Genomic DNA, 27968 nt, shown 5'->3' with positions numbered 1-27968 from the left:
GGTGTTTTTGTGCTCAGTTTTATTTCCTGAAATACCGTATTTCCGTCTAGGCTCGAATTAGCCATCCTCCAAATGAACGCCCACTCCCTGAGCCAAAATGTCAAATAAGCGCTCCACTCCCTTACTTCCTTAAAATTGTAGGAATGCGATAAAAACCTGTTTCTATTGCCGATTATTTATACCTTTTTAACTTTCAAATACAGGGGAACTAGTACAGGAGAATACACGAGTTTATTTTCCGCTTCCATTCTTTCTTTCTCCATGCGCTTGCAAAGTTCTTTCATGCGCGTTATCTGCTCTTTTAATGTTTGTCCTGTTTCTGCGCTCTTGGTAAATGCTGTTAGCTTCCCAGGCCCAACTAGACCATTCTCTAGCCTTCAGGGACCATTAATTTCTACGATGATAAAGTTATTGGGATGCTTTTAAAGAAAACAGTTGATAAAGAAAGATAGCTTAATCAGAATGGGCCCAACAAGTGTCATGCACATCCCTTTGTTCAAGTTCCAATTGCATTGTCGTTATATTTCTTGGCTTATTCCCTGTCTTCTTTTATGCAAACAAACCTTTCCCCCATGTTTAAACAAAGGAAAGATATTTAAAATATTGACTTTACGTCCACGTTGGCAATGCTGTAGTTTTTTGTTTTTCGGCTATAAACAGCTACATGTAGACAACAACTTTACTTTACAAAAGCTAAGATCAAAATTCAGTAAAGTGGATTAAACAGAAAAAAAATGCATAACAACGCAGTATCGGCAAGATTTCTTTTTTACCCCATACTTCATTACGCAAACAGCTGTGGGATATGGAACAAAATTGGAAAAACAATACATTGTACGCCTTTTAACTCCTAACGTCTTCGCGGTCGTCCGATTATGTTAATCACTTGCAAAGTCAAATAAAGGCCATTTCTATTCAGCAGTCTGTCTTTATTGTGGTTATGGCAATATTTACTACAAAAACATTTCTACTGATCCCTCCTCCAAGCTTCTGTAAATGCTGCAAATATAAACACAAAAATGATTTTGATTGACACAATGACGGCTATTTAAAGAGGAGAGGATTAAGTTTGTCCGTATAACCCAAGGAAATCTTCAACATTCCTAAACACTCTCGTTTTGTTTAGATTCTTGTGTTTTTTTAATGGTTTTTCCAATTCTAACCTTGCAAGGCATCATTTATGATGTATTTTTCCATAATGATCCATTTCCTTACCTTCTTTCGGCTGGCATTCCTTCACCTGAAAACAATCACATAATAATTTAGTAACCTTAATTTGATCAACCGCTTGTGGAAAATTATTGATAACAAAACTTAAAAAAAGGCATGACGCAAGCGAGACAAAAATTATCAATTGTCTCAACAGAACTCTTTATTCAAGTTGTTAATTATTAGTCAAGTTTGGATGAAAAAAAAAGATGATGAATACGAATTTTACTTTCCAAAATTGGCAGAAAATAATGGAGAGATAAATATGTGCACTGTACCCCAGGAGCCACAGAGAACCCAACTATTACACTGGAGTTGGTTTATGTTTTGGTTTAAACAGTGGTGCAAAATTTCTATAATAATGATATACATGTACATGCAGCTTTAACTGAGTACATTAAACAAAAAAGAATAGTAATCCACATTTCTCTGGTATTCAAGAAAAACCAACACATTAAAGACTTACCTGAAGAAAGCATGTGTAGTTATTGCAATTTCCAAAAGCTTTTACATGCATTCCTACTTGCCACAACATCCTAGTTATGGCCCTAAGATAAAAAGGAACACAATTAACCCAAATATCTATAGGTTCGTTCAGAGTAGTTTTAGACTGTGTCAAAAAACCAAAACTGAAGTAATCAGCACCAGTAAGGAAAAAAAAAACAAACAGTTAAAACAGGCAAATATAAAGCACAGGCAATCACAATTAGTAAAGTAAGGATTGGTTTTAATTGATTTGCATCCAACTGATTTAGACAATGACGTGCATTTTCTAGACTAATCACAGAGGGAATAAGGAAAAACTAGAGCAATTCCAGATAAATTTCAAAACTTAATTGAGTAATAGCCCTATGGCTGTACTCATAAATGCCAGGCTCTAATGTTTCATGACATCTGCAACTTACAAATATTTCAGGAAGGAGCTTCGAAAGAAATCTTCTTCTCTTAAAACTACACTTTCTTATTTTTGCCCTGAAACAGAAATGAAATATAACCAGTGGGTACAGATGATCAACAAAACCACGAAAACATTTTACTTCACCTGTAATTTTGGTGACAAAAGGGGGAAAGGTGAGGGGTACTGACAGGAGGATTAGGAACTTCAAAGTAGAGAAAACACCATGTGCACATGAACTTACTAGGAAATGTATTAATTTTTTTGTCCTGTTCTGAAATATACAGACACACATACATGTATGGGCTGGGCCTGCAAGGAAAAGTTCAGCATCATCTTTGTCTTGTAAGGAATAAAAAAAAGTAGCACATCACCATCACTTGCAAAGGGGTAAGGAATTTTATTGATAATTAAGTTAACTTGGTATTATTTTTCCTTCCCCTCATTTTCTTTCCATTCAATTCAGATCTAAAATATTCAGCATTTCAAAGGAATGTCTTACCTTGGCAGGATAGAGTATAATACCATGCATCTCTAGTATTCTGGCTACACCCAGGAGGTTGTAGTCAGCACCAGCAGGCAACAGACACCTGAAGAAACAAAGGAAAATGCTATACAGGTGTTTCACTCTTTCAAAAATTCAATTGCAATGCCCTAAAAAAACTGGAAATCTCACTGTTCCACAACAGTTAAAAAAAAAATGTATTTAATGTACAGTTTGCTCCTAACACTGCAAATGTACATGGTACCATTTTGTAAAACCTAACAAGGATCACCAGTGATTTTAAAATGGATGTAATAAATAAATAAACAAGTAAATAATGACCAAAAAGTAAAGTGAAATAAACAAATGAATAAGTCATGGGCATGGGGCAAAGCTAAATTTGTAAGTAATTTTCCATGGTAAGGGTCCTAAAAAAATTAATAAATGTAAATAAATTGCCTTTAGTAGCTTAAACATATACATGTATACCAAAACTATGACCACATGCAAAAAAGTCCTGATAGATAATCCAGTGCTAGTTAATTTTCCACTTGCACTACTTGATTTGATTTAACATTTGCCTGGAGGGCATGAAGCATTTTTTCCTTTTTCTGCTTGCAGATGACAAAAGGCCCATACCATGGGTCCTGGACAAGTGAGAAATGGTTTCAACTTGCCCAGAGGCAAGCTTAGAAAAGCAATTTTCTTTGCACACCACAATGACCAGCACATTGTTCATGAACTCTTATGTTATCAAGCTAAAAATATGGCCTGCCAATAAAAGACAGATACACTGTGACTTGTGCTTATTAAAGGGCATGTAAACCCAAAAAACGTTCATTTTCTTTTCACATGGATGTTTAGTAAATATATCAAGTACACCAAAGGTACCATTCGTTTATTCTCAAAAGTCCATTTTCACTTTGTAAAAGCTCTTCCAAATTCGAAACATTCGCCATCTTGAATGGCGCCATCTTTCCTGTGACGTCACGGGTGGACCCTTCAAAGTCTCGTTTTATAATCGCGTGAGGCATGAAGGAGTCTTTTCTACAGCCGTTGTTTGCTGGTCTCGTCATGATTTTTTTACTTACAGTTTACTTCAATATAATCTATTTTTTCGTAATGGTGAAGCGTTGTGCCGTCCAGTTTTGTACTGATTCAAACAAAACTGGGCATACAATGCAAATATTTCTAAATGACGCAAATTTGAAGCGACAATTTGTGAAATTTGTTCAAGTGAAAATAGCCGATTTCGTCGAGCCGTTCGAACGTTCTGTTGTTTGTAGCAGTCATTTTTCTTCCTGGTGCTGTACCGACGATTCAGGCCTCACCAGAAGCAAATTATTCGGAAGACGAAAAAACAACCCATACAGTCGGCAGACGACGAGGATTCGGAAGTGGCTGACCAAACTGAGAAAGAAGTTGAGCTCTTCAAAAGTTAGAGGTCAACAGAGAAAGTACAAAATCGATTTACATGAGAACGTTTCGTTAATTAAACAACAATAGCTTTATTGGTTCTCTAAAAACATCTTTTTTCTCATCTAATGAAAGATTATGGGGAAGTCAGTTGTTTGGGAGCCAGCGCTGAGCCCGTAAAAGACACTGACATGTCTGAACCTTTGCCTGAATTCGAAACACGTATCAAAGAAAGAGAATTCGTTGATATCAGTGTGTAATAATGTGATCTGGAATTTTGTCGGTTCTATATAAAGAATTCTATACAGGATCCCATAATCAACCCTTATGTTCTATAAGAAAATCCATGCCAGCCCCACTTAGTGCTTCCTTTGAGAAACCCTGCAGAGAGACAGCAGAGGAATTTGTGTCGCGGTTTTCACAGCAGTGAAAATACATTCAAAGGTCAGTAGGACAATATTCATCATTTTGAGTACAGCTTAAAAGATCCTGATTTCAGCTTGCAAAACTATCTTTTCAATATTTCAAATCGAAGCAAACACAAACAGGGTTGGATAATTATGAAGGCCACACAAGGAAATGTACATGATACAACTTGTTTATCGATGGAAATGCTTCTGAGATGAAGGATATTGTTTACCGCACAAGATAGCACAGCGACCCTAAAGTGTTTGCCGAGATATCCCCAACACCAACGAACAAGCTATCTGTAGGCAATTTAGCGAAATTTCCTGCCAGGGAAGAAGCGAAAAACAACCAACTCTAGTACTGTATTATTAAATCAATGGCAGAAACAACTCAAGTAAATCGATCTCAAAATGTAACAAAACAGATGAAACAGAAAATATTTAGCTCAGTCGTTTCCGGTGTGATTATCTGTGCTTTGCTGCTGCCTGTAAGCGTACTTGGCCGTCTCCAGCACCCAGAAATCGAGGCAAATTGACTGAAAACCTGGATGCTCAGTGATACAACTTATCTGGGTTTCAGGCCATTTTGTCACAATTGCCCGATTTCCGTACAACAAACACTTTCATGAGTTGTCGGCATTGGTTGACAAGTTCCACACTCGCACCTTTGATAATTTTATATAAAACACTCTCAGAAGCTCAAGTTTAAAAAAATTCTGTTGCATTCCTTTAGATTGTACCCTCGCTTTATTGCATTTTCATGTTAAATACAAATAGATCACAAAGTAAATTAAATACCAGTCTGAGTTTCCGAGACAGTCGCATCGCTGTCGACATGTTCTGTACTGTCTTCGTGCGGATCGCTTCGGTGAACCCTACGCGGCTCATATTGTTAAGGACGTGGCCCAGACTCTCCTGAAGATTCTGGATTATCTCCAGCGCTGTCATGTACTAAGCTTAAGGCATTCGAGTCGCTATCTTCTGAAAAAACATCTTCCGAACTACCGCTACTTACACGAACTCCCACACCAGTTCTACTGGGGAATATGTGTTGCGCAATATTTTGGTTCCACCGCTTACGTCACGACTTCTCGCTATTGTTTTTACCGGAAATGGAATTTCAGTTGAAAATGCCGATTTTCTCCTAAAATAAGTCGAATTGGACAAAACTAATTTCAAATTCGTTTTCTACGCCACTTTTTACATAGTATAAGAAAAACATGTATTTTTGGGTTTACATGCCCTTTAAACGAAAATATTGGCAAAACTGTTAGAACATGTTCCCTACTTCCTTGCTAAAAACCAGCCATCAAATTATATCCTCTTGGGTTCATCAAAACCCCTTTTCTCTATTTGTCTTATTTTTCAATATCCTTACTTTCTTTAAATCATTATTTTCAACTTAAATAAAGACCTTCCTTTGCAGACGCACATCTGATGTACTTTTTGAAGGTACAAAACAAAATTAAACGATACAACAATAATAAGCAAAAAGTGCTGATAGAAATCTTAAGAAATTGCTTTTTTTCCTGATGAAGACAAATCCATAGAAATATCAATTGAAGGTGCCAAAGTAGGGGAATTGAATGACAGAGGAGGCCATCATGTCTGTGATAAGTTCAGTGAGATTACAAAAATTAGGTTGAGGGTTAAAACAGTATCAAGAACATAATTTTATTTAACAAAGAAAAATTCCTTAAATGTTCTTTTTTCATGAAAAAAAAATTTGCCAGAGGGAGGAATAATGAAAACAAAATATTCAGTTGTGAGCTATGTACATAAAAATTTTGTGCATTTACATCAAAGTATACCGAAAGAAAATATTGGCTTAACATTATGCAACTATTGATTTTTGAGAGCAAAGCCTCTAGAGAAAAAAATTCAAGTGTGCAACCGAAAATCTTCCAGATTTTCCTCTTTCTTTTTTTTCAGAAAGCAAATCAAATCATCACACTATTGATATTTATCGAAAAAAAATTTTTTAATTTTATAAAATCATTTTTTTGGAAATTAAAATATGATGACAACACAATTTCTGCATCATGTGATCAAAGTCTAAAAAAATATCTGAGAAATTTAGCACTTCAAGCCAACATTCAACCTATGCCAAATAATATTATGAAAAGGAAACGGCTGTACTAACAGTAAACAAAGATTCAGATCAGGAGAAAGGGATAAGACTGAATAGTAAAAGAAATTGTTATATATGAAAAAAAAAAATTTACATACACGTATAGATCTTGTACTATCACCCCAAAGAGGGAGTGAAAAACAGCTAGGCAAAATTGCATCAATGGCAGTATACTTCAAATGCCTCTATGTTACACTTTGAAAGTACAAAATAACTTCATGGAATTTTTTCTATGTTTATGACATCATGTTATATACATGTACAAGGGTTGAATATACATGTAGTATTGATGCAAAAGACACAGCTGCATATAATAGTGCACATCAGAAAATATAATAATGTATTATTTTGCTTATTTACTTATTTATTTTCAACACTCACATTTACGCAATTGTAGGATAGGAAAGCATTTAGAAATTTTATATCTACATTTGCAAAAATATTTCTTATCACACCTACATGTACAATGGATGTCTTATAAATACAAATGTTCACCCTTAACAGACTATTTTTTTTTTCCAAAATGAAGGAATCTAAATGTGAATTATACACCCAACTAATGAAATTTTAAAACTCTGAGGTGAAGTTTAATTGAGGTGGAAGTGGTATATTGAGATGGAAAATGGTTGTGATTTCCACAGAAACAAAAACCAATGTTTTTCATTGGTGTAATCCACGTGCTTAAATAATTCATGGAGGCCTTATATCTAGAGTGCAATTTTTGAACTCAACTTCAATCTAGCAAGTTATTTACATGTACAATGTTTACTAGGACCATCTTCTCAAGAACACGTATCAGGGATTATTGGGCATCAAAGATTGGAGAATTCTCTGGATATATTTCAGTTCCCTGAGCCAGTTTTATTCAGACGTTGAGAAGATGATTCTGCAAAGCCACTCCATTTTTCTGATTGTAAACTTTAAGCCTCAAAAAAACATTGTACTTCCAGATAATTGAAACAAAGTTCAAGAAGACAAAGTTCCTTCTAAATTACACTAAAGCAACTTGAGCTGCATCCTGATGTGGTGGTAAAAAGTAAACAAGGGAATTGTCATGATTGTATTTGCAGTCTTCAATTAAGTCATTTTTTTCCTTAATTTTTTGTACCTTTCATTTTTGATTTGACATTGAGTGCAAGATTACCAGGACGCAAATTTTGCCTTGTTGTAACCTTGTTATAAAAACAATGAGGCACTTACCAAATTATCATTTTTGTCATAAAAACTTAGTCCAAAGTATTCATGTTCTTCCAAGTTCAGGCATTCACAGACAGAAATTTGCCTCTACCTTTTGGCTTCAAAAAGAAAAGAAAATTAACATTTGACAAAGGACACAATTACAAGTAAAACCAAACTATGACATATGTAAGTGGCCACAATGCACCTGTCCATTCTTACTGACACTGAGTGGTGCTTTCAATAAGATTTGAAGTAAGTGGCTACCTCAGTAAAGCACCTGCCAGAGGATAATATGAAAAACAATTCCAATCTCGTTCACCCATTAGTTCCATTAGAGTAAAATTGCTTCAAACAGAGTTTTCTGTGGCGAACTTTGGTAAATGATCATTTATTATTAGTCAACTCCTTTGTAACAAATGTTTAACTGATTGTTTATTTTTAATCAAAATCTTCCATTTGCTGATTTGCAAACCTGTTGCTTGAGTTTCACACAAAAACTCCTCTAAAAGGACATGTGGTTACTGGTTACTAGTTACTGAAATTTTAGTCAGTATGTTCATGTAAACTCAAAATCTTATTATTCCTGGAAATTTGGTTTATGGTATGAGAAGACAATATCAATAGTTTTTTACTCAAACCTTGTTTATAAAGGTAAAAGTCGCCTGGAAGAAATCTAAAATCACAAAAATGCGTTCAGCTTTGAAAGCTGAACGCATTTTTGTGATTGCAAGTTTTTGTTCTTGTTTTGTTTTGTTTTGTGCTGTGTTGTGTTTTTTCTGTTTTTTTTTTTGGTTACTGGGTGAAATTAAAGATTTGTGGCTGTGAATTCCACCAGTTTTATTTCCTGATAAAACCTCAGGATTATTCTTTTCCACAGAAGTGTTCATTTAAATGTTTATATAAGATAATTGAATTAAATCAATCAGGCAATGAACTTTAGCTGTTCCCATGGCTTGTGTCTCATATCGGATCACAAACAATCGTCATAGCATAGAACAAGGTCTTCTTCAATTTTTCAACAAATGCAGCTTTTTTTTTTCGATTGGTAAGTGCCTCATTGTTTCTATAACAAGGTTAAAATAAATTTTTTTTAAAAAAGGTGTTTAATGCCATGCCTAAGTTAAGCGTCTTTTAGCAAGGTCAACATCTTTGCAAAAAAATTTCAAATTTGATTTACGTGTGCTATCAACAAGCCAGCTGTTTTAACTAATCTGATTTTCAAGTTTGTTTTCTAACCAGCAGCTGAGAAGAACTGCTGTGATTTTACTTGTGTAAAAGTATTTAATGATTTTAGTTCAGCACAAATTTGTTTGAAAACTATTTAGGTAACCAATGATGTGTAATTCTACTTTGAGCGTGATTAACTTTTAAAATACACACGAAACAAGCAGAGAAAGAAAACTGCCAGTGAAAGAATGAATCTAACAAAAAAAGACTATAGGATTAAAAAAATAACTAGGGTGATTACTCCAGTACTAAATTGACTGTTATTTCCTATGTTATTTATTTACCTTTTTGTTCTGTAAATTTGACTTGAACATGGCAAAGTATACCCGGCAATTCACAACAGAACACCCACCAGAGCTCCAGTGGGTACCAGGTGTTATTGAAAGCTCTGCTGAGAGAAACAAGAATAATGTTACACTTTTCAGTGGGGCATGGTGGCAAAGTATTTCCAATCCACACTTTTCTAAAAACATAAACATGTTCATGTTCACACCCTTGCTCCAATTTCGGTGACACACTTGCCAAACATTCCTGGAGTCACCCAAAACAAGTAGATCAATAAAAATTGTTCAAATAGCAGAGGCAAAACCGCTACATAATCCACTAAATATTACTAAAAAAGTGTTTAGCCATGCTGATATTAAGATGGAGCGAGACAAACACTTAAATACATAATTTGAGGCAAAGTCAAACAAAGTGTGTGTCCGATCAGGTGTCCAGTTGTTTTGATACAAAGTGGTTTCAATACAAGTCGTTTTGATACAAGGCGAAGTTGATTTGTTACACATGTAAAGTCGATTCGATACAAGCTGAAGTCATTTGGATACTGAAGCAAACTTTAGAAAAGTTCAGTATAAGAGTGTTAGTTTCTGTCTTTCATATGTGTGGTGATTTTTTGTTTTCTATTCAACAAATTAGCTGAAATTTGACTCGATTAATTAAGCGACTTGATCAATCCACATAGTTGTAATTACTCAAGTACATTTACATTGATGTGGTGGCTCCTAAAAGAGCCATTTTTAGCAACCTGAAATCGTCCCAAAGTGATGAAAACAGGGTGCAGAGGTTCCTAAAAGAGCTGTCTCAGGAAGCTACCAGGCCGTTGAGGTAGGAACACACCTCCAGTAGTTTTATTGCACTGTGGGCAACAGAGTTAAACCCATCCCAGAAAAATTCGAGTCCATGTGGAGGTTAGCAGAGGTATGGGTTTATTTACAACAGAGGTTTGTGTTCGCTCTAGTATGTCTCTGAAGGTTCCTTTGGTTGTTTATATATGGTATAGCATTCTGTATCGAAACAACTTGAAGTAACATAAGTATGTATCGAATCCACTTTACATGTGTAACGAATCGACTTCAACTTGTATCGAAACCACTTGTATCGAAACGACCGTGAACCGTCCGATCGACATAACATTTCCACTGATTGAACCTAGTCCAACGGAAAATGAAAGACAGAATGTTTTTTCGGGTCACAACAAAGATTAAAAGGCAATCTAAGGTAAAAAAATATTGAAGGCAAAATTAAGCACGTGGAGAGCCATTAAATTATAGCCACAAAACATTCGGAGCTATCGATATCGAATACTTCGAACGCTTCATCGATCGAAATGCCAATTTGTGCATATTTTTCAACGACAACATCGGGCAACAAGAAATTAAAGAAATCCTCACATCAAACTGAAAGCATAGTCGGGCGAGGAATACCGAAAGTTTACTTTTAATTTCAGCACGAAACACATGGATCAAGGTAGCCGCTATTTTTTATTGCGGGCTACGAAGCAAATTAGAGAATTTCAGAACTTTTAGAACTGATAAAATGCCGACAAAAAAAAGACAAGATGAACGTAAAAATTCTGTGCACCTTTCTTGTCCGAGGATAAACTTTCATGGCGGTCAAAGCTTAAGCACTTACCTCTATATCAAATTTTACCACGGAATCGTCGAGCATACAACTTTAACGGTGACTTTCCGACGATTAAAGACTGCACGAGTCACCGAAGTATCTTGCTCACCCATGTAAGCTTCGATTAGCTTCGATGTTTTGGATGAGAAGAGACTCCTCACAATTGAGTTTTTGGTCACATCTAAACATAAAGATGTGATAAACACGTGAAAGGTGGGGAGGCAGCCACTGATTAAAGACTAATTTTCCAGTCTTCAAAGAATCTGGATGTTGTAACAACAGCTGTTGATTGAAAACTACTTTTCTAATCTGCAAAGAGTCTGGATGTTGTCAAAACTTAACTGAAAAGGGAACGGGAATTGAAATAACAGGGGAGGGAGTCTGGAACTTAAAGTACAGCGGTAATCCGCATAACGTTCAAAATGGCGGATGAAAACAATTTTCGATTGCATCTAGATGTGTCAGCGCCTTCCGTGAGCTCGCCACACCAAAATCAGGTTTTTTTTTGTCGTTTTTAATCCAGCAGGTTTCTTCTTCCGCTGATTCAGTCTCCTGTCTTTTTTATCGATTTATTTCGCTTTATTTTGATTTATTATTTTCCATTTTGTTTTTGACAGCAACTGCAACTGACTGCATTTAAATATCATGCTACGATGCTTTACATAGGAGATGTTTGGCCATTTTTAATTATTCTTGTGGTGCTGTTAGTATTTGCATTATCTAATAAAGTTTCTGAAGCCAGTGAGTATGAAGGTAAAATCTGCAAAAAGCCGAGTGGCCCATCTACCATGGTTACCCGAGACTTATTGGGTTTCTTTAACATTAGGAATAACTCCCTTTCCCTTTAGAGTAAAAGCCTGAGTGAGAGTAAAATGCTGTGCTCAAGAACACAGCACGACGACCCGGGCCTGGGGCCCATTCTCAAAAGTTCCGGTCACAAACAGGGCTTGAAGTCATATTTTGAAATAGAAATCTAAAGTTAAGAGAAGCAGGTTTAGTCACCCTAACCGGTGCATTTTCTTTCTTCAGCTGATAGTTTTATTTTACAATTTTTTAAAAACTTTTGCAACCCCCATCACGAAGGAAAAAATACTTGGGTCACAAGTAAGTGGCAGAGTTGCTGAGCTAAATTCAAAATGGTGACATCAAATTTTCTGCATATGTCAAGATCATTTTCAAAGGGTTATGTATTTTAAGGAAGCACTGCCGGAATAGGGTGGAATAATTTCTTGCCTAGTTTTAAACAATATATATATTGTATAATTACATTTTACTGTTTATTACCTTGCTATTTACAAATTCATAATTCAGATTTATTTATTATTTATATTTTCTTTTTATTTTATATCAGGCGAAGAGCCATACCATGGATGTACTGATATTAAACCATTATTATTATTATTATTAATCATAATAATTTTGGGTCATAATTTCTCAGGTTACATGGTTGCTGTGAATAGAAAACAGTGAAAAGTTATTTTTGAGCTAATCTTGGCTACCAAAGGGGGAAGAGAGTGAAGTTCATATGAGCAATCCATATAAATCTTCAACATCCCTAAGCACTCTCCCTTTGCTTAAATTCTTGTTGTCCTTTTGCTGATTTTCAATTCTAACCTTGCAGAGGGGAGGAATAGGCCCAGGGATCAGCAGTATTTTTTCCCAGATTTTGGATTCAGATCAAAAGCGCATTTGCAGATCCTGGGATTGCAGCAATTTGCAGTTTTCATCGATTTGTTGGGCCCGGATTCTGGATCTTGCATGTGATAAAGTTTGGATCGTGGATCTCAGTGGTTGTCAGAAATATTTTGTTTTGTTTGTTCTGTGTGGGTGTGTTAAGTTACCTGAAGTTGCTCAAAGTTGCCTGAAGTCACCTGATTCTACCCAAGTTGCCTTAACTCATGTAAAATTGTCTTTAATGTTTCTGTGCATCTGTTCAGTATGTAATAGATCACAGTGATGTCAAAATATGATTAGAACAAAAAAGTGGCACATGATGGGGAGCTGACCATGTCATTGACGTTCTTACCACATTTTCATATCCTCTGTGATCTCTAACTTTGCGCACCCACAGCAATTCAGAATTTATTTCTTTTGTACAATGAAGGACCAAAAAATTGTTAATGATGACATCATCTATGCATCTGTCTCCCACTAGATCTTAAGACAGAAGTAATCACACTGTGAAATCTGCCTGCTTGAATGTTATAATTAATAATGATAGTAATTAATTTGATAATATATAGCACTAAAAGCTGTAAATATTTACATTGCATTCAAGACAACAACTACTACCAAAAGCTTTGCTAAAAATTTTAATTGTTTCTATCAACTTGTTTCTCAAAAGTAGCAAGGCTGGTGCTAGTTCTGATTGATTAAGGGACAGCTAGTTCCATTTTTTGAAATTAGTGTAGGTATGCTCCCCTTGTCACCACCGTATTGGATCGATTAGGCTTTTGATGACTGGGATGTGAAAATGTATCGGTATTGACAGCTTTGCGTGGGGTTTTCAGTTTTGATCAAATTTTTGGGGGGTTTTTGGGTTCTGGATGATTGTCTTCTACAGTTTTGCAGCTTCTAATAGGCTCCAATGCCCCCCTCAGAAAGGTTACGAATTGGCGATATACCCGCAAATTAACATCTAAACAAAACTTTGACTGTACTGATCAACCATGTCCTTGTCCTCCCTCTCTATTTGCCTGCTCTATAATACATTTATCAGTTTGTGCATGTGCAAACTACATTAAGTGAACTCATGGGGTCTTTATAACCTTTGCAATATGGCAGATTGCAACACCAGTATTTCCGCAACCCTTGTAAGAACTGGCACTAAATGTGGCCTAAACTTTCAATCCAATGTAGCCTCTACATGCCCTGAAGTTTAGATTATAAATGTGTTAATACAATAATATTGTTACCAACAACTTACTGACAGATCAATAACAGATTACTGACTGTCATCTGACAACTGTGCTTCAAACTTTTGGCTGACAGTCAGTTGACAGGCGGCCAATAGTCTGTCAACAGTTGGCTGACAGTTTGTACAAAGTGGGTCAACCAACTGTCAGTGGACTGTTAGCCAAGAGTCAGTTGACTTACAGTCAACAGTTTAAGCACACCTGTCACCCAACAGTCAGCTGACAGTAATGTTGTTACTGACAATTTACAGACAGATAACCAACAGATCAACTGTGGCCAACAGGTGTGCTTACAACTGTCAGCAAACTTTCTTTTCAGGGAGTTGTCCTTCACAATTACCAACTAATGAATGGTCACTAAACTGTGATTGTCCTATGGAATTACTAGTTCCAAAAGTATCATACCCAAAGTTTCACGCTAACTAAGTAATTTCGGCAAACTGTCAAAATATCTACACTGATTTTCAATTTAAGCACATTGATACAGCTGCATCTTGTCAATTGCTAGCTTAACACTCTACACTCCTAACACTCCAGCTTTCAAACCTTCCTCAAATTTAAATTGCAATGTTTTCTAGTAAGATTTAGCTAGTAGTAGCAAATTTAAAGTGATGTAATTTGGGGCTCTTTTTCAGTCCAAGAACACCCATCTTCATTCAAAATGTGTTTGAGTTAGTCATAGGGCTGTTTGATTTTACCTTCTGTCTCTGTTATGTTCATCTCAGCCTCATGCTCATCTACATCATATCCCAGGTTTTGAATTGGTATATTGAGACCATTCTTCACTGTCTGTTAGTTGGCTGGTCCATCTGTGCTCTTAGTCTCCTACTTAGGGTCTTCTGCTGAGATGCTGGAAACAATGTTGTTGCTTTGTGTGTTTCTTGAGTCTTCTTCAATCCCCATATTTTGAATTCCTATCTCAACAGCAACGTTTTCTTTCTGTTGGCTGGCTGGTTTATCATCCTGAGAGTTTGGGTGCTGATGTGATTGAAATAATGCATCGTTGACATGTCTGGTTGAGTCCATTTGTTGACGTGATGTTAATTGTAATCTGTCATTTTCATTGGTGGGATTTTCTGATTCTTTTCCTTCTCCATGTTTACCAGAAATGTCCCCCACCGAGAGAGTTGTGATAACAGCAGGTCTCCAGCAGAGGAAAGACAGGTAAACAGGCAGGATACACAAGCCATGAAAAAGGCCAAGCACAACAATGCCAGAAAACATTCGAAAGAATATGCGGAAAAGCTCTGAATCAGTGAAAACAAGGACAACCATGCCAAGGAAGGTACTGAATCCTTCATCAGACAAAAAAGAAAACTTTTAGAGGAGTTCATAACATATCCAGTACTGGTAAATTTAGAAGTCATTCAAATCATGCACAGACAGTATCTGAAAAAATACTTTAACTTTAAATCCTATTCTTTAGAAATCTAATATGAAAAAAAGAGCCAACATTGATGGCTATATTTATGGAATGTTCATTCAGCTACACTACAGGGATCATGTATACTTAAGGCATCTGTTGGCCAAGTACCAACCAATAGTACTGGCTGACATGTCGAATGTGAGTTAGTCAATACTCCACAGACACATTGACCAATAGTCAGCCAACTGTGGGTTGCCATGTTAGATACCAGTGAGATTGTAGGTCACCACTATCAGTCTCTACTTGGTTGATATGTCAGTTGCCACTAGTCTGACACCTCAACCAGGACATCGCCATCAACAGTTAGCAGCATACTGGTCAAGGGTCGGTAGCATATGGGTGGACTTTGGGTGGTATATGTGGATGTGACTGTGGGTGGTATGTGTATATTATTAACCATTGTTTTGCTGGAATGGTAGCTATCCTAGCTCCTTTCCCTGAGCCATATATTACACAAACAAAGACTTTGGCTAGAGAAAATAAGCTAACATTGGAATAGAGTAGGTAGAATTCACCAAAAAAAGCAGATCAAGTGAAAGTAGTGTGGGCTGAGTGTGTGGGTAAAGTATCAGCAGCATGTCAGCCAAGTAACATTTGACATGTGTGTTGGTTGAGAGGCCACCGATTTCAGTCAACATGCCGGCTGCTACTCCATCAGTATGTGGGTTGTGCATCAGCCAATGTATCAACCAACACCCAGTCAACATGTCAACCCATGGTATCAACCAATACTCAACCAACAGATGCCTCAAGTACACATGATTCCACTGCAGAAATACCAAAGCTGTGTGTCTTGTGAAGCACATGTCAATGAACTCTTTGGAATCAAATGCTGACAGAAGAAATTTTTGTGGTGGTGGGGAAGGCTTCATATTTTTCAAAATACAAGATTTGCAATTAGTAATTGAGCTCCTGACCTACCTCCCATAAAAACACTTGCACCCAGTGTAGTCAGTGCATCCACTACTCGCTCATTGGCAGTTGCCTTGTTTGATGTTATGTAGGCATGAGCAATGTGTGCATTGTAATCAACTGCAAAGCCAATAGCCATAATAAGGTTAATCATGGACACAGCATTCAGAGCCACATCCCAGATTACCATCAAACCGAACAACTCGCAAACCAGGGCTGTGAAGTTTACCATCACCAGGAGCGTCACCGCACAGTCTACTAAGAAGGGGCTTGTGATAATAAACACTGCTAAGGCTGATATAATCAGGTTTCGTATGGTCTCCTTTATCACAATAGCATACATTTCAAAAAATATGAAATATCGAACTATCGGAAAGGCTTTCAGGTATGTTTTCTTTTCAATGTCTTCACGGAGTGTGAGCATTGCATTCTTATGGAAAGTGGAGCTGCTGGAATTCTTCATAAAACCAATGACACGAGAAGCTTCTATTTTCTTTCCATCCTCTGAAAACCTCAGGTCCTGCCTGTAATAAGAAAAGGTGGGAATTTGGAGGAATTGTTTCAGTTCGCGTAGAAATCCTGAGCCAGTAATGTTTTTCTTAGACATCTTGGCATACTGATAAAATGTGCCCATCCAGGATATTGATTGGTTCTGGTAATATTCATTTTCAATCAAGATGTTTGTCAGCTGTTTGATGCTTTCCTGGGTTGATTCTAGCTTGTAATCAACTTTACCAGTCTCTATAAGATTCACTTCCATTCCACTTCCAAAGTATTTGTTTTGAACTGTCAAGAATTTCTTCAAGTAAGAATCATCTTTAGCCAGCATGCGCTTATCAAAAGACTCCTCCACCTGGGTGACCCCATATATTCCAGCAGCAAGCAATGTCAGTGACAATAGTATGACCACAACTTTTGTGACTGGAAGCATCAACAATGTGGCCCAATATTTCATAAGTCGATTTGAAGTCTGTGGAAGAGGTTCTTCCCAGGCTGGCATACCCTCTTTTGGTGGAGGCGCCAGGAGAAGTGGGATACAATCTCTGCGTCCGGATTTAATTCGTCTCATGTCATATGTCATAATAGCAACAAAGAATGTGACAACCATCAGGAAGGAAAATGTCACTGTCAAAGCAGCATAAGTACAGAAATACCTATGAAAGAAGTTATAGTTGTATAAATTTAGATGGAGAAGAAAATCTGAAAAAAACTTTAACTGTTGACATCATTTCACCTTGCTACATAAATAAGTATTGAGATGTCAGTAGCTAGTCAAATCATCTTAAATCCTATTGGGTAGGGAACAATTTTTCCAGGCAGTTAGTAACTGAGCATCTACCTAGAACTAAATCTGTGTTCATGGGTATTTAGAGGAACAGATTTTATTGTTTGTAACTGTAAACTAAGTTTTTCAGGTCAGTTAGGATCCTCTTCTTTCTTTCAACACTATAAATATTTGTTTAACTCTCTACCCCTACATGTAAGTGACTAGCATCTAATATTTCCCTTTATTATCACCCTTGAAATACACATTAAGCTCACAAAAATAAAGGAAATGAAGAAAAGGAGCTTTTGAGCATTTAAAAATTATCCTTGTAAGCACCTGAAGAAGAAAGGTATATATATATATATATATATATATATATATATATATATACATATGTAAATCTTTGTTATAGTCTATCCTTGTGGTTAAGTGCCTGATGCATTCGCAGAGCATAGTATATCTGAAGGTTGAATAGACCAATCAATGATTAGTTCAACCTTCATGTCTCGCCTTTGTACATCCTCACTAGATATATGTATATGTGTGTGTATGTGTGTGTATATATGTATATATATTTATATATAAATATACATATATATATATATATATATATATATATAATTGTAGGAAATTGTAGCAAATGCTATTGAAAAGTGCTTAATACACATGAGTGTAGAGCGAAATACTGTTCAAAATGACTAAAATGAAACATGCATGATTCCCTGTAACTCTGAGTTTGGGATTACACACTCTTCAGACAGATTTAATCTGTCTGACGAGTGCGTAAGCATGAAACTCAGAGTTACAGGGAATCATGCGTGTTTCATTTTAGTCATTTTGAACTAAATATTATGATTATAAATGAATGTGGGGGTAGAGTCTACCTTGGCATAAAGTGCTCAGTGCTGTGGTAGCTGAGCCAAGTAAACATATGTTAAAGAATTAAAGAGGATGCATTGATTCTCTGTGACTCTGAGTTTTGCGCCTAAGTGCTCGTCAGACAGACCTGGTTCTGTCTGATAAGCACTTAGGTGCGAAACTCAAAGTGACAGAGAATCGATGCATCCTCTTTATTTCTTTAACTTATGTATGTATATATATATATATAGAAGCATTAAGCTACCTTGAATGATCCCACAATTGAGGTATCATCTAAGCCATGCCAGAGGACTAACTAGATAAACTAGTGAGGATGCACAATGACAAGACATGTCTCCTCCTGGACAGAGTATCATCCAAACTATGCCAGTGGACTTGAACTAGATAAACTAGTGAGTATGTACAATTTGGCAAGACATGAAGGTTGAACTAATCACTGATTGATCAGCATGCATCGAGCACTGTAATAAAAACAATGGAAATCAAATTTGAATTTAAAATATATTATAATAGAGGTCAATATTTACATGAGGAGAACTTGAGCTGATGCAAATCCACTTCAAACGTTGTTATTGATTTTGTTTGCAGTGTTTGGTGTTGCAATTTAAAAGAGTGCAAAGTTAAAATAATTCTGTGAAAAAGCTTAATATAATTTTTAAAATTAATTTGTGCTCAATCCAATAAGTCTATTGTGACTTTCACAAAGTTTTGAGATGCTTCTTCCTTGCATGTAGAGTAATCAGATGATTGCTGAACTGTCCTATTGATGTGAAATCTTAAACCAGCCTCTATTCCAATCACAAGCAAAACTGAGTGTACTTGTGATTTAGTCACTCACTTTTGAATTCACTTTGGATTCTGTTTTGCTCCCTATGATTCTTTCATCTGTTCTGATTGGCTGTTGTGATAACTACATGTATGAGTTTAGTTTATCAACTCTTAACTAAAATGCACCGAAAAGGAAAACTCAACCCTTCCCTCTTTAAAACAAGGACTGGGTTGCTGTTTCTGCCTGAAAGACCATTTGTTGGCAGAGTTAAATGGTATGTGCTTACGCTCTCTGATGCTTATGAGGAAAATTTAGGCTCTTCAAAGGTATTGGCAACAATTAAAGAAGTGCCCTACCTGATTGCTGGAAATGAAGAAGATGTACTAACTGCAAATGCTACTAAGTCAGTCATAGTTGTCATGGTTACAGTTGCTCCTGAATGCTTCATAACTGCTTTGATTTTCTCAATTGTCGACAGCCCACATGGTTGTCGATCAAGGTCGTCTACCATGATAAACATGTCATCTATGCCGATACTAAGGACCAGGAAAGGCACTATTCCCACCATATTGGGGAAGGGAACTCGGAACCACATACCAAGGCCAAGTCCAGCTAAAATACCAAGGGCCACTGCAAACACTCCTGCGGTGGCAAGTAGAGAATGGCCAGTCAGCGGATTCAAGAACTTTCCTAGCATGATGCAAGCAAAAGAAATCATAAGGCTATAAGTGACTGACACTAGACTGACATCAGACCCAGTGCTTTCACTTATGGCATCATCCATGCTCCTTTCACTTGAATAATGGACTTTGAAGCATGACAGTTTGTCTACCATTGAGGCCAGTTTATCTACAAAAGTCTTTTCCCATTGGAGAACCTTTTCATTTGCATCATCATCCTTGGGATTACGGAGGAGATAAATCATTTGCAATGCTTTGGCGCCTGTTATGCTTCCTTGTGTTCGATTCGCATCCCCAAACATGCGGTCGAAGTTTAACCAGAATGGGCGTCCATTCCGCATAAGTGAGCTTGTGTCATTGTAAGCCTTGTTCAATTCCTGTTGAATCACTTCAATATTATCGCTGCTCACTTTGCTTTCATTGAACTGTAGAAATTCCAGTGGGTTGATCATCATACAATCGTTCAGGGATCTAGATTTGTTCCCAGAGAGTGTGACGCAGAAGTGGGAATAAGATTCAATTCCCATAACTGCATTATGAGCTTGAAAGGCCTGCCTCACACATTTAGGAGAAAGAACATTGGGATGACCAGGTGATACCGTTAAAAGGATGATTTCCTCTCGAAAATCGACTCGAAAGTATTTCTCAGCAGTTTCTAAGTCGTCTATGGCTCTACTGTTTTGAGGGATGAACAATTTTACCGCTCTGTCTTCTGAATGGAACCACTTAAAACCCATAGAACAGATACCGATGAATATGACGCATATTTGGATTGTTATCGCAGGATGTCTGGCAATCTTTACACAGTACCAACCAAAGAAGCGTTTCAGAAGACGCAAATACAAATTGCAGAGGGATGACCAGAGCAGACATGGAATAAATTGGTAACCTTTGGAGTGTCTAACAATAAAATGTAGATCAAAGGGACTTTTAAATGGATTATCAATATATTAAAAGAAAATTGCCAAATAGTATTGTGGAAGTAATTCAGGAAAAGTGAGGTCATGACTACAATCACAAATAAACAAACAAATCTTTACATATATACATGTACAGCAAGTGAGGTTGCATGGTGACACTAATCTATTGAGGGTTAAGAGTGTTATCAGTGATATACTTTCAGTTAATATAAGTAGTATTCATTCTCTATCTTCTCTATCTCCTACAGTTGGCGTATTCAGTATCTCTGCTGTACGTAGTGTAATAAGTGTAGCCATTGTAGATGGTGTAGTTAGTGTAGCTATTGTAGTTGGTTTAGTGTTTCGCCTCAGGAATACTAATGGAAAGGTTACAGGCCTCTTTCCCTACTTTTAAAGGATGAAGTTATGGAGATAATATTTTAAACTGAAGTACTGATGACTTAGGTGGAATTACGATTTCTTAACAGGATGAAGTCACACCTACATCTGAGTTGTTATCAGTAATGGTTATTTCACAGTGTGACAGCTTTATAGTTCAATAATTCTTGGCTAAGCTGTATCATGTTTTACTAGAATATATAAGTATAGCGGAGAAAATTTCGTTTTCCAAGCAATGCTTTGTGGGTGAATTTTGAAATATCTTGTGTGTTGACCATGAACAAAAGATGTGATCTTTATTTGGAATTACTCACGCATTAAGTCAAACAGACAGGGAACACAACGTGAAAAGATCCTTTTCTAGACTCGATGTAGGATTTCTACTACAAATTCTATTCTTTGTTGAGTTATTGCCGGTTTAGACTCCGACGATGTCAATTTTTCCGTTTGTTTCTTCCTTTTTATATTGAATGAAAAAGAAACATACGTTTAGTGGCAACGATTGCTAGGGGTCCTTGTTCCGCGGTGCAGCTCATAAAACTTATTTCTTGATAATTTCAAAGATGGGCACGCTGCTTTAGACTTTGATTAAGACGAAACAGACAAAAAAGACCTACATTTAGCTATCAAATGTATTCGTGGCAAGGAGCTTTGTGATCACTCTTACTGCACTTGAGGCATAACAAACGTATCGATGGACTGGATGGCATGCGACCTTCTTTGACAAGAAAATTAAGAATCATTCTCTTGTGTTTTCAGTGTTTGTTGCAATAATATTTCTTTATTGCTTGGAATCAGCCCGGATTGTGAATTGGATACATAGACCAATAAGGTCGGCACACTATGCAGTAAGTTTTAAACTTGAACCTTCTTACTATTTGTATCCTTGACTAATAACCCATGGCCATTCACTCCAGCGAGACATGTTTAGTGAAACTGGGCTTAACTGAATGATAATCAGGAACAGAGAACTTAAAACTGAATTTTCCATAGAATCAAAGTAATCGCTAACTTTCATTTTCAATGCGATACGTTTGAAGTCGACAAACATTGGTTTAAAGGGGGTAAGTTTCTAAAGAAACTGTGGTGCTGCGTCGGTGGAAGAGTAAAACAGGTAATTTAGTGTTAACAACTGAGTTGAAAGCGTAAATTGGCCACCGTAAACGGTTTAAAGGCTGACGTTTCGAGCGTTAGCCCTTCGTCAAAGCGATTGGAGGAATTGTGGGTTTATGAGCAAAAAATTAAGCTACGCTATTGGTGGGAATATGGTGACGAGGAAAATAGTTAACTGTGTTAGAAAAACGGTTTGAAAGATGTTTAAGCTTTCGCATGAATGGGGTGCAGAACTCTGCTCATATAAAGACCTTCTGTTTTCTGTAGTAGCTTCCCTTTATTTACCTTTAGGGGTTTCCCGATAACTTAGGGTAACTGACGGCAAATTTTTCCCCTCTTTTTTTTTGTCCCAATACATTCATCTTAGGTTAAAGAAACCTAAATAAGTAAATAAAGGATATATTGTGCTAAAAAAAAAATTGTACAAAGTTTTGTTGATGCTTAATCGACGGCCATTTTAAAACGTTTCGACTAAGTCACGTGATGTGAACCGCACACGTGTATAAGGCAGTGAAAAGGGTTATGCTAAGACCTGAAAGTAACAACTTCGCCCTCGCTGTTCAGCTGCTACCGAGCGGGAAAAAAAACAAAGATTTGTTCCATTTTGTTACAAGCCACCGTTTAGAGACTATGAAATACGAAGTGAGAAATAAAACACTTTCTCTGAAGGGGTTGAATTATCGAAGAGTGACCGATCGCGTATCTGTGTTCAAAACCACAAGTAAATTGCATGCCATAGCAAACAGCGGTAAAAAATATATCTATCTTACTTTTTCTTCTTAACCATTATCGAGTCTCGAGATTTTGTCCGGTGTACATCACTGCGACCTCAAGCCCATCGGTTCTGAAGTGAGCGTGATATAAGCGCAAACTATTGTCTCAAATTATGGGGGGTCTTCATCTGGTTTTGCAAACGATACTCTTCTTCCACGTTCCGGTAATGTATTTATCCTTTCTTTCTATTTTTTAACGGAGACTTAGCAGCACGAAGTACGAATTCTTGCTGTTGTAACTTTTTGTTTATTTTTACTGACGCGTTTCGTCTCTGGCTGAAACTTCTTCAGAGATGACGTTACCCAACATTAAACAACACATATAGCACATTCGTGTTCCTGAGTTTGACTTCCAGTGGAAGTGAGTAATAACAAAAACATGCTGTAAACCGTCGTTTACAAAAAACGCCTTGTTCTGAGCGTCACACTCAAGCTTTGTTTGTCATTTGCAACCGGAAAACGTGATGAAATTAATCTTGTTCGCAATGTTACTAGTTTCAAAAATGTACCACTGCCAGTTGAGTGAACAGTAAATTACCTACTCTCGCTTATCGTAAATAAAACAAGCCGACAGCCTGAGAGAGGAAACCGTTAATGCACGTCATGAAACTGCCTAGCAAACAGTATAAAACGCAGTGTCTTGGTTTAAGAAACGAACCGAGTCAGCGACACAATAGCGCTACGGAAATAAGAAGCACGTAATGTTTCTCAAATTACGACCTGAAAATATATTTATCCAAAACTGTACCACTTTTAGCCGCATTGAAATTTATAATATAAACGGAAAACAACAGGATTCCAAGCGAAGAAAACGAAAACCAGGAAAGCGCTGTTTAGTGATGTGCTGTAACAAAATAAATGCAGACGGAGTTAGCCCTCACCAGTTTCCAGCTGATGAAAGTGTGCAGCGACAGTAGATTGCATTTGTTCGAACAAAAAGAGAACCTAATGGTTGGACACCAGTTTCGGGTCACATTTGCAGCGACCATTTCTCAGTTAATAACTACGAAAGATTCCATGCAAAAATAGCCGGTATTAAAGAAGTCCGCTCTTCCTTCTATTCAAGCGTCTCCTACTCCCGGATGCTACACAATGCATCGGGGTTTTGCCTGCAGTTGTTCCTCTGTAACAGCCTCCAAATTTTTCTTTTTCACTACACCTACTTCTACTATGACTCTCACTATAACATTTCCTTGTCGGAGATTTAACTCATTTCCCTCTCGGTTCCCTGTTTATTAGCTGTAGTTGGTGATAGTAGCTGTGTGAAGCATTCCTAAATGAAAGACCTCAAGGTGTCATTGTGCTCAGAGACCAAGAATGCAAAGATTAACACGTTTGCTCGACAATCCCTTTGGCCGACAATCACCGTATGTATTTATACTGCGACTGGTGGGAACGCTATGTACAATGTAAACATCGTTTACTCCTACAATTTTTATTCTTTTATACTTGACGACTGGTTCATCTTCATCGTTTTATCGCATCTTTCAAAGTTCGTATTCCGCGAAAAATCCTTACCATTCTCGCTTCTATTTAGTCTGCAGCATTTTAATTATGTATTTGTTATCATTGCATCGAAGCCCTGGGCTAAATTTCAAATCAACCTCCTGTACAAGATGCCGAAAGCAGATCAATGACTGTGGCAGCCAAATAAATAGATTTCTCAATGTTTCAAGTTAAGCTCAAAGGTAAGTTTTTTCCTGAAGTTGATAAAAAGGATTAAAATCGGTCAGGAAACCATTCTGGCCCGTGTGGTTTGTTGTCGGAAATGCATTCTCATGAACCAAATTTTAACTTGGGAACATGCAGCCACTCAGATTAAAGAATAGTGTTAATGACTTTTTTGGTGAGATGTTTGCCATTTATATTTCGCTTTCTTGATTACTAAATGTGTTCGTAAAGCTAAGGAAAGCTGTGTCTATGTTAATGTTGCTTGTCATTTCAGCGTATTCAGTGTCGATCGTTAACGCTTCAAGTCACTGCTCCAGTCAGGATGGCCACAATACGTGCACTTACCTGCCCATCGGCTTTTTCATCTCAACAGCTTCTTTCGAATCGTTCATTACAGCTTACGAGCTAACGCAAAGATAAATGAAGATAGAAACTGCAAATGCGCCTGATGGGACATGCATCACCACTTGTATTATACTGTTTTGCGGAAGCCAGTTAAAAATTGCGCGGACTTTGCCCTCAGAAGCAGATTGCATCATAAGTTTTAAACTTTCTGGAGGTTTCAAATTCTTACCCTTCACCCCCAGAATGCCTTTGTAGTTCAAATATGACCCTGTCGTAATATGAGCTGCAAGCACGTGTATGAATCTAATGGTCTCTTAAGATAAACGAAGAAACAGACAGCTCACCAATTTTGGTATGCCTTTTAGCGTAAGTTTGGAGGAGGATGTAGCTCTGAGTGTGCGATTGTAGTGTCCTTTTAAGGACCTCCGACTTTTATCTAAGGTAGACCGTCGTTTGGCTACAAAGCGGTGAAATTTGATTTGAATCTCATTTATTTTACTGTACGCTTCTATACACAATTCAATAACAAGTTGGATCTATCTTCCTTAACAATAGGTGGCCTCACCTACTATTTGATAGAAATTGAAAAAACCTCTTCTTTGATGAAACAAGTCACGCGTAATGAAAATGATGGAGCTAATTATGGATCTACTTTTTACGTAGTTGGAACGTGTCCAAGTTTAAGGAGGAATGTCTGTATGAAATGGTTCACTTGTCATTAAAACGTTGTAAGGATAAACCGACGACAACCACTTACCAGAGTTTGCTTTGCTAATTTTAGCGAAGGACCATCGCACGTTTACTAAGGGTTGGTTGAAAAGTTGAAGTAGAAATTTATATAGTTAATATCATTATTGTATTATTTTGATTATCTTTTATATTGTATAAAACCTGTAAACTGACCATCCGGTTAGACGTTTCGTCCACGTTAAATAGAGTTATCTGTCTATCTATTGCGATGATGATGAGTAGGCAAAAAAAGTGATTATGCAACGTGTGCCTATAACATATGTGGGACCTATAAGTAAAGATAAAAGAACTATGCGCTCAAGTTCAAGAATGTTAAAAATTTTTATACTGATTAATTTCTGGGTACAATGTATGTACCTGTTCAAAGCAGTTCCCGCATTGACATTATATATAAGAATTGATGTTCCATTAGGTTCATTTGCAGTTTTTATCTTACTTTGGGTTATATCAGAATATACCAGAAAATAGAAAGGAATTTTACCTTTTCATTTCCATTGATGATCGGTCCTTTTCACTAAGCAACAGTCAGGAAATAGGAACGTCAGATATAAAAAGAAAACATTTTGTCACTCCTCATTAATCTGAGTTAATGCATCCTCATGAAATAACGAGCTACCTGTTTTTGGTACTGTGGAACTTAGAATCCATGTCCGCCATGAAGCCACGGTGATCAGATCAGTTTCCTGACCATGTTTCAACTTTTTTTTTCTAATTCAGTTGTCATTTTTTTCCACACAGTTGACTGGCAAAGGGGATTTGGACGGAGGAGGCAGAAAACTGAAACGTCAAGAATATTAAGAAACTCATAATGCCTATCACCAACTAAAGACAAACTCCGCGCATTTTATAAGAAGCATCCGCGTTGACAGTTATATTTGCAGTTTGTGCCATCATTTGGAATATATCAGAAAAATAAGTGCTGTATTTGTACTGACTCGCAGTAAGTAATGAACGAGTGGGAGGAACCTATCGGGCTGAACAAGCCGAGAAACCAAACCCAGGTACACTTCTGTACATTTGATTGACTAGGGCGATTTGGACAGAGAGAGCAGAAAATTGAAACCTTGAGAACGGTTAAAGCTTATAATGTCAATCACTCTGTAAGGACACATTCCGTGCATTTTCTGAGAAGTTTCTGCATTGACAGTTACATTAAATTACAGTTTCTATCTTCATTTGGAATATATCGGAAAAGTAAGTGTTACATTCGCGTTGACTTGCAGTAGTCTGTAATGAAAGAGTGGGAGGAACCCAGGTATACTTTACATACTAAACCATAAAACTAGCAACACCCCTCTTTAATCTGAGGAACTGCATCATTGTAAGATAAGGAGCTAACCGGGTGATATTACTTTCCTTCACGAGAATCCTTGTCCGATAACAAACTGCAGCGATCAAATCAGTTCCCTCACTAAGTTCACAGCAAAAATTACTCTACACGTCTTTTGTTTTCAGAATTGTAACCACATGTTTCTTTCTAATATGGACTGGCAATATGTACATCATTCCTCTACACCGTTTGATCGTTAGTCAAAACAGCCATTTTTTCGCGCTCAATCTTTTCGGTGTTACTTCTGCGGACGAAATGAAACTACTCTGCATTTGCAAGTAGTTGGGGGTGTAGAAATGGAGAACATGTTTTTTTACAGCCAAATTTTACATCAGTGTTTCCACTGAAGTTACCAACGAAAATTGAGAACATTGGGCAAAGCGAATTATGTTCTCCAAGACACATTATGGATTGTTTAAGCTGAGAAAAATAAACATTTCACATCAAAACCTTTCGCAAGGAATCTTTCTTTTCTGCCGAATAGACATATTTAAGCTTGCGGTAGACGTTTGTTTGCCACCTTTTGGTAAGATTAGAATGACTAATTTTAAGTTTGACGGTCTTGATTTCGCCTTTCCAGTACGAACTATGCAGAACTTTCGCATGTTCTTGCAATAGTAGATCTTGAGCCTCCGACTTCAAATCCCCATTTCATTTTGTAACTAGAGATACACCTGAGCAAAAACTAAAAAATTGAATAGTCTATTTACTGATAATCGACTCGATATTTAAAAGCTATGATCTACTTTATATAATAATAATAACAATATATAAAGAGAATGGTACCAAAAAGCTAAAAAAAATTAATTGAGGTTTTTAAATTAATTAAGGTCTTCAATTGTTATGCCTTCTCGAAACTTAAAAACAAATGAGAAGAAAATGTAGATGTAAAAAGTATTGCTGAATGTGGTTTACAGTGTAAAAATATACACATGACTAACATGATTAACATAGCCGACTGGAAAGCCTGTGTAAATTTTGGAATGA

At 36.9% G+C, this 27968-nt stretch overlaps 1 protein-coding gene and 1 long non-coding RNA gene across 5 annotated transcripts; one reads left to right on the top strand and one right to left on the bottom strand.

Annotated features, from left to right (window-relative positions):
• Window positions 1-908: 908 nt before the first annotated feature.
• On the bottom strand, window positions 909-25077 carry LOC149044348 (patched domain-containing protein 3-like). 2 transcript variants are annotated; one of them, XM_089208897.1, is made up of 11 exons: window positions 24902-25077; window positions 19378-20601; window positions 16116-17260; window positions 10863-15063; window positions 9233-9339; window positions 7743-7837; window positions 2607-2694; window positions 2349-2416; window positions 1676-1757; window positions 1216-1240; window positions 909-999 (listed from the first exon to the last, which is right to left on the bottom strand). In XM_089208897.1, the coding sequence occupies exons 1-4, from the start codon at window positions 24946-24948 to the stop codon at window positions 14594-14596; spliced, it is 2886 nt and encodes a 961-aa protein (XP_089065023.1). In that variant the 5' UTR covers window positions 24949-25077; the 3' UTR covers window positions 909-999; window positions 1216-1240; window positions 1676-1757; window positions 2349-2416; window positions 2607-2694; window positions 7743-7837; window positions 9233-9339; window positions 10863-14593. The 2 variants fall into 2 exon arrangements, with proteins under 2 accessions (XP_089065023.1, XP_089065024.1); XM_089208898.1 differs by lacking the exons at window positions 909-999; window positions 1216-1240; window positions 1676-1757; ... (2 more) ...; window positions 7743-7837; window positions 9233-9339 and having other exon boundaries at window positions 13153-13724; window positions 14467-15063; window positions 24902-25064.
• Window positions 23645-27946, top strand: LOC149044347 (uncharacterized). Of its 3 annotated transcripts, none has more exons than XR_016187475.1 (3): window positions 23645-24573; window positions 25565-25709; window positions 26390-27946. It is a non-coding gene; the product is annotated as an uncharacterized LOC149044347 (long non-coding RNA). The 3 variants fall into 3 exon arrangements; XR_016187473.1 differs by lacking the exon at window positions 23645-24573 and adding an exon at window positions 25055-25342; XR_016187474.1 differs by lacking the exon at window positions 23645-24573 and adding an exon at window positions 25055-25342 and having other exon boundaries at window positions 25457-25709.
• Window positions 27947-27968: the final 22 nt, after the last annotated feature.

Source organism: Pocillopora damicornis, chromosome 6 (genome assembly GCF_964200805.1).
Source record: "Pocillopora damicornis chromosome 6, jaPocDami1.2, whole genome shotgun sequence".
NCBI classification, from domain to species: domain Eukaryota; kingdom Metazoa; phylum Cnidaria; class Anthozoa; order Scleractinia; family Pocilloporidae; genus Pocillopora; species Pocillopora damicornis.
Note: the sequence above shows the minus strand (reverse complement) of the source record. Positions and strands in the feature narration are given on the sequence as shown.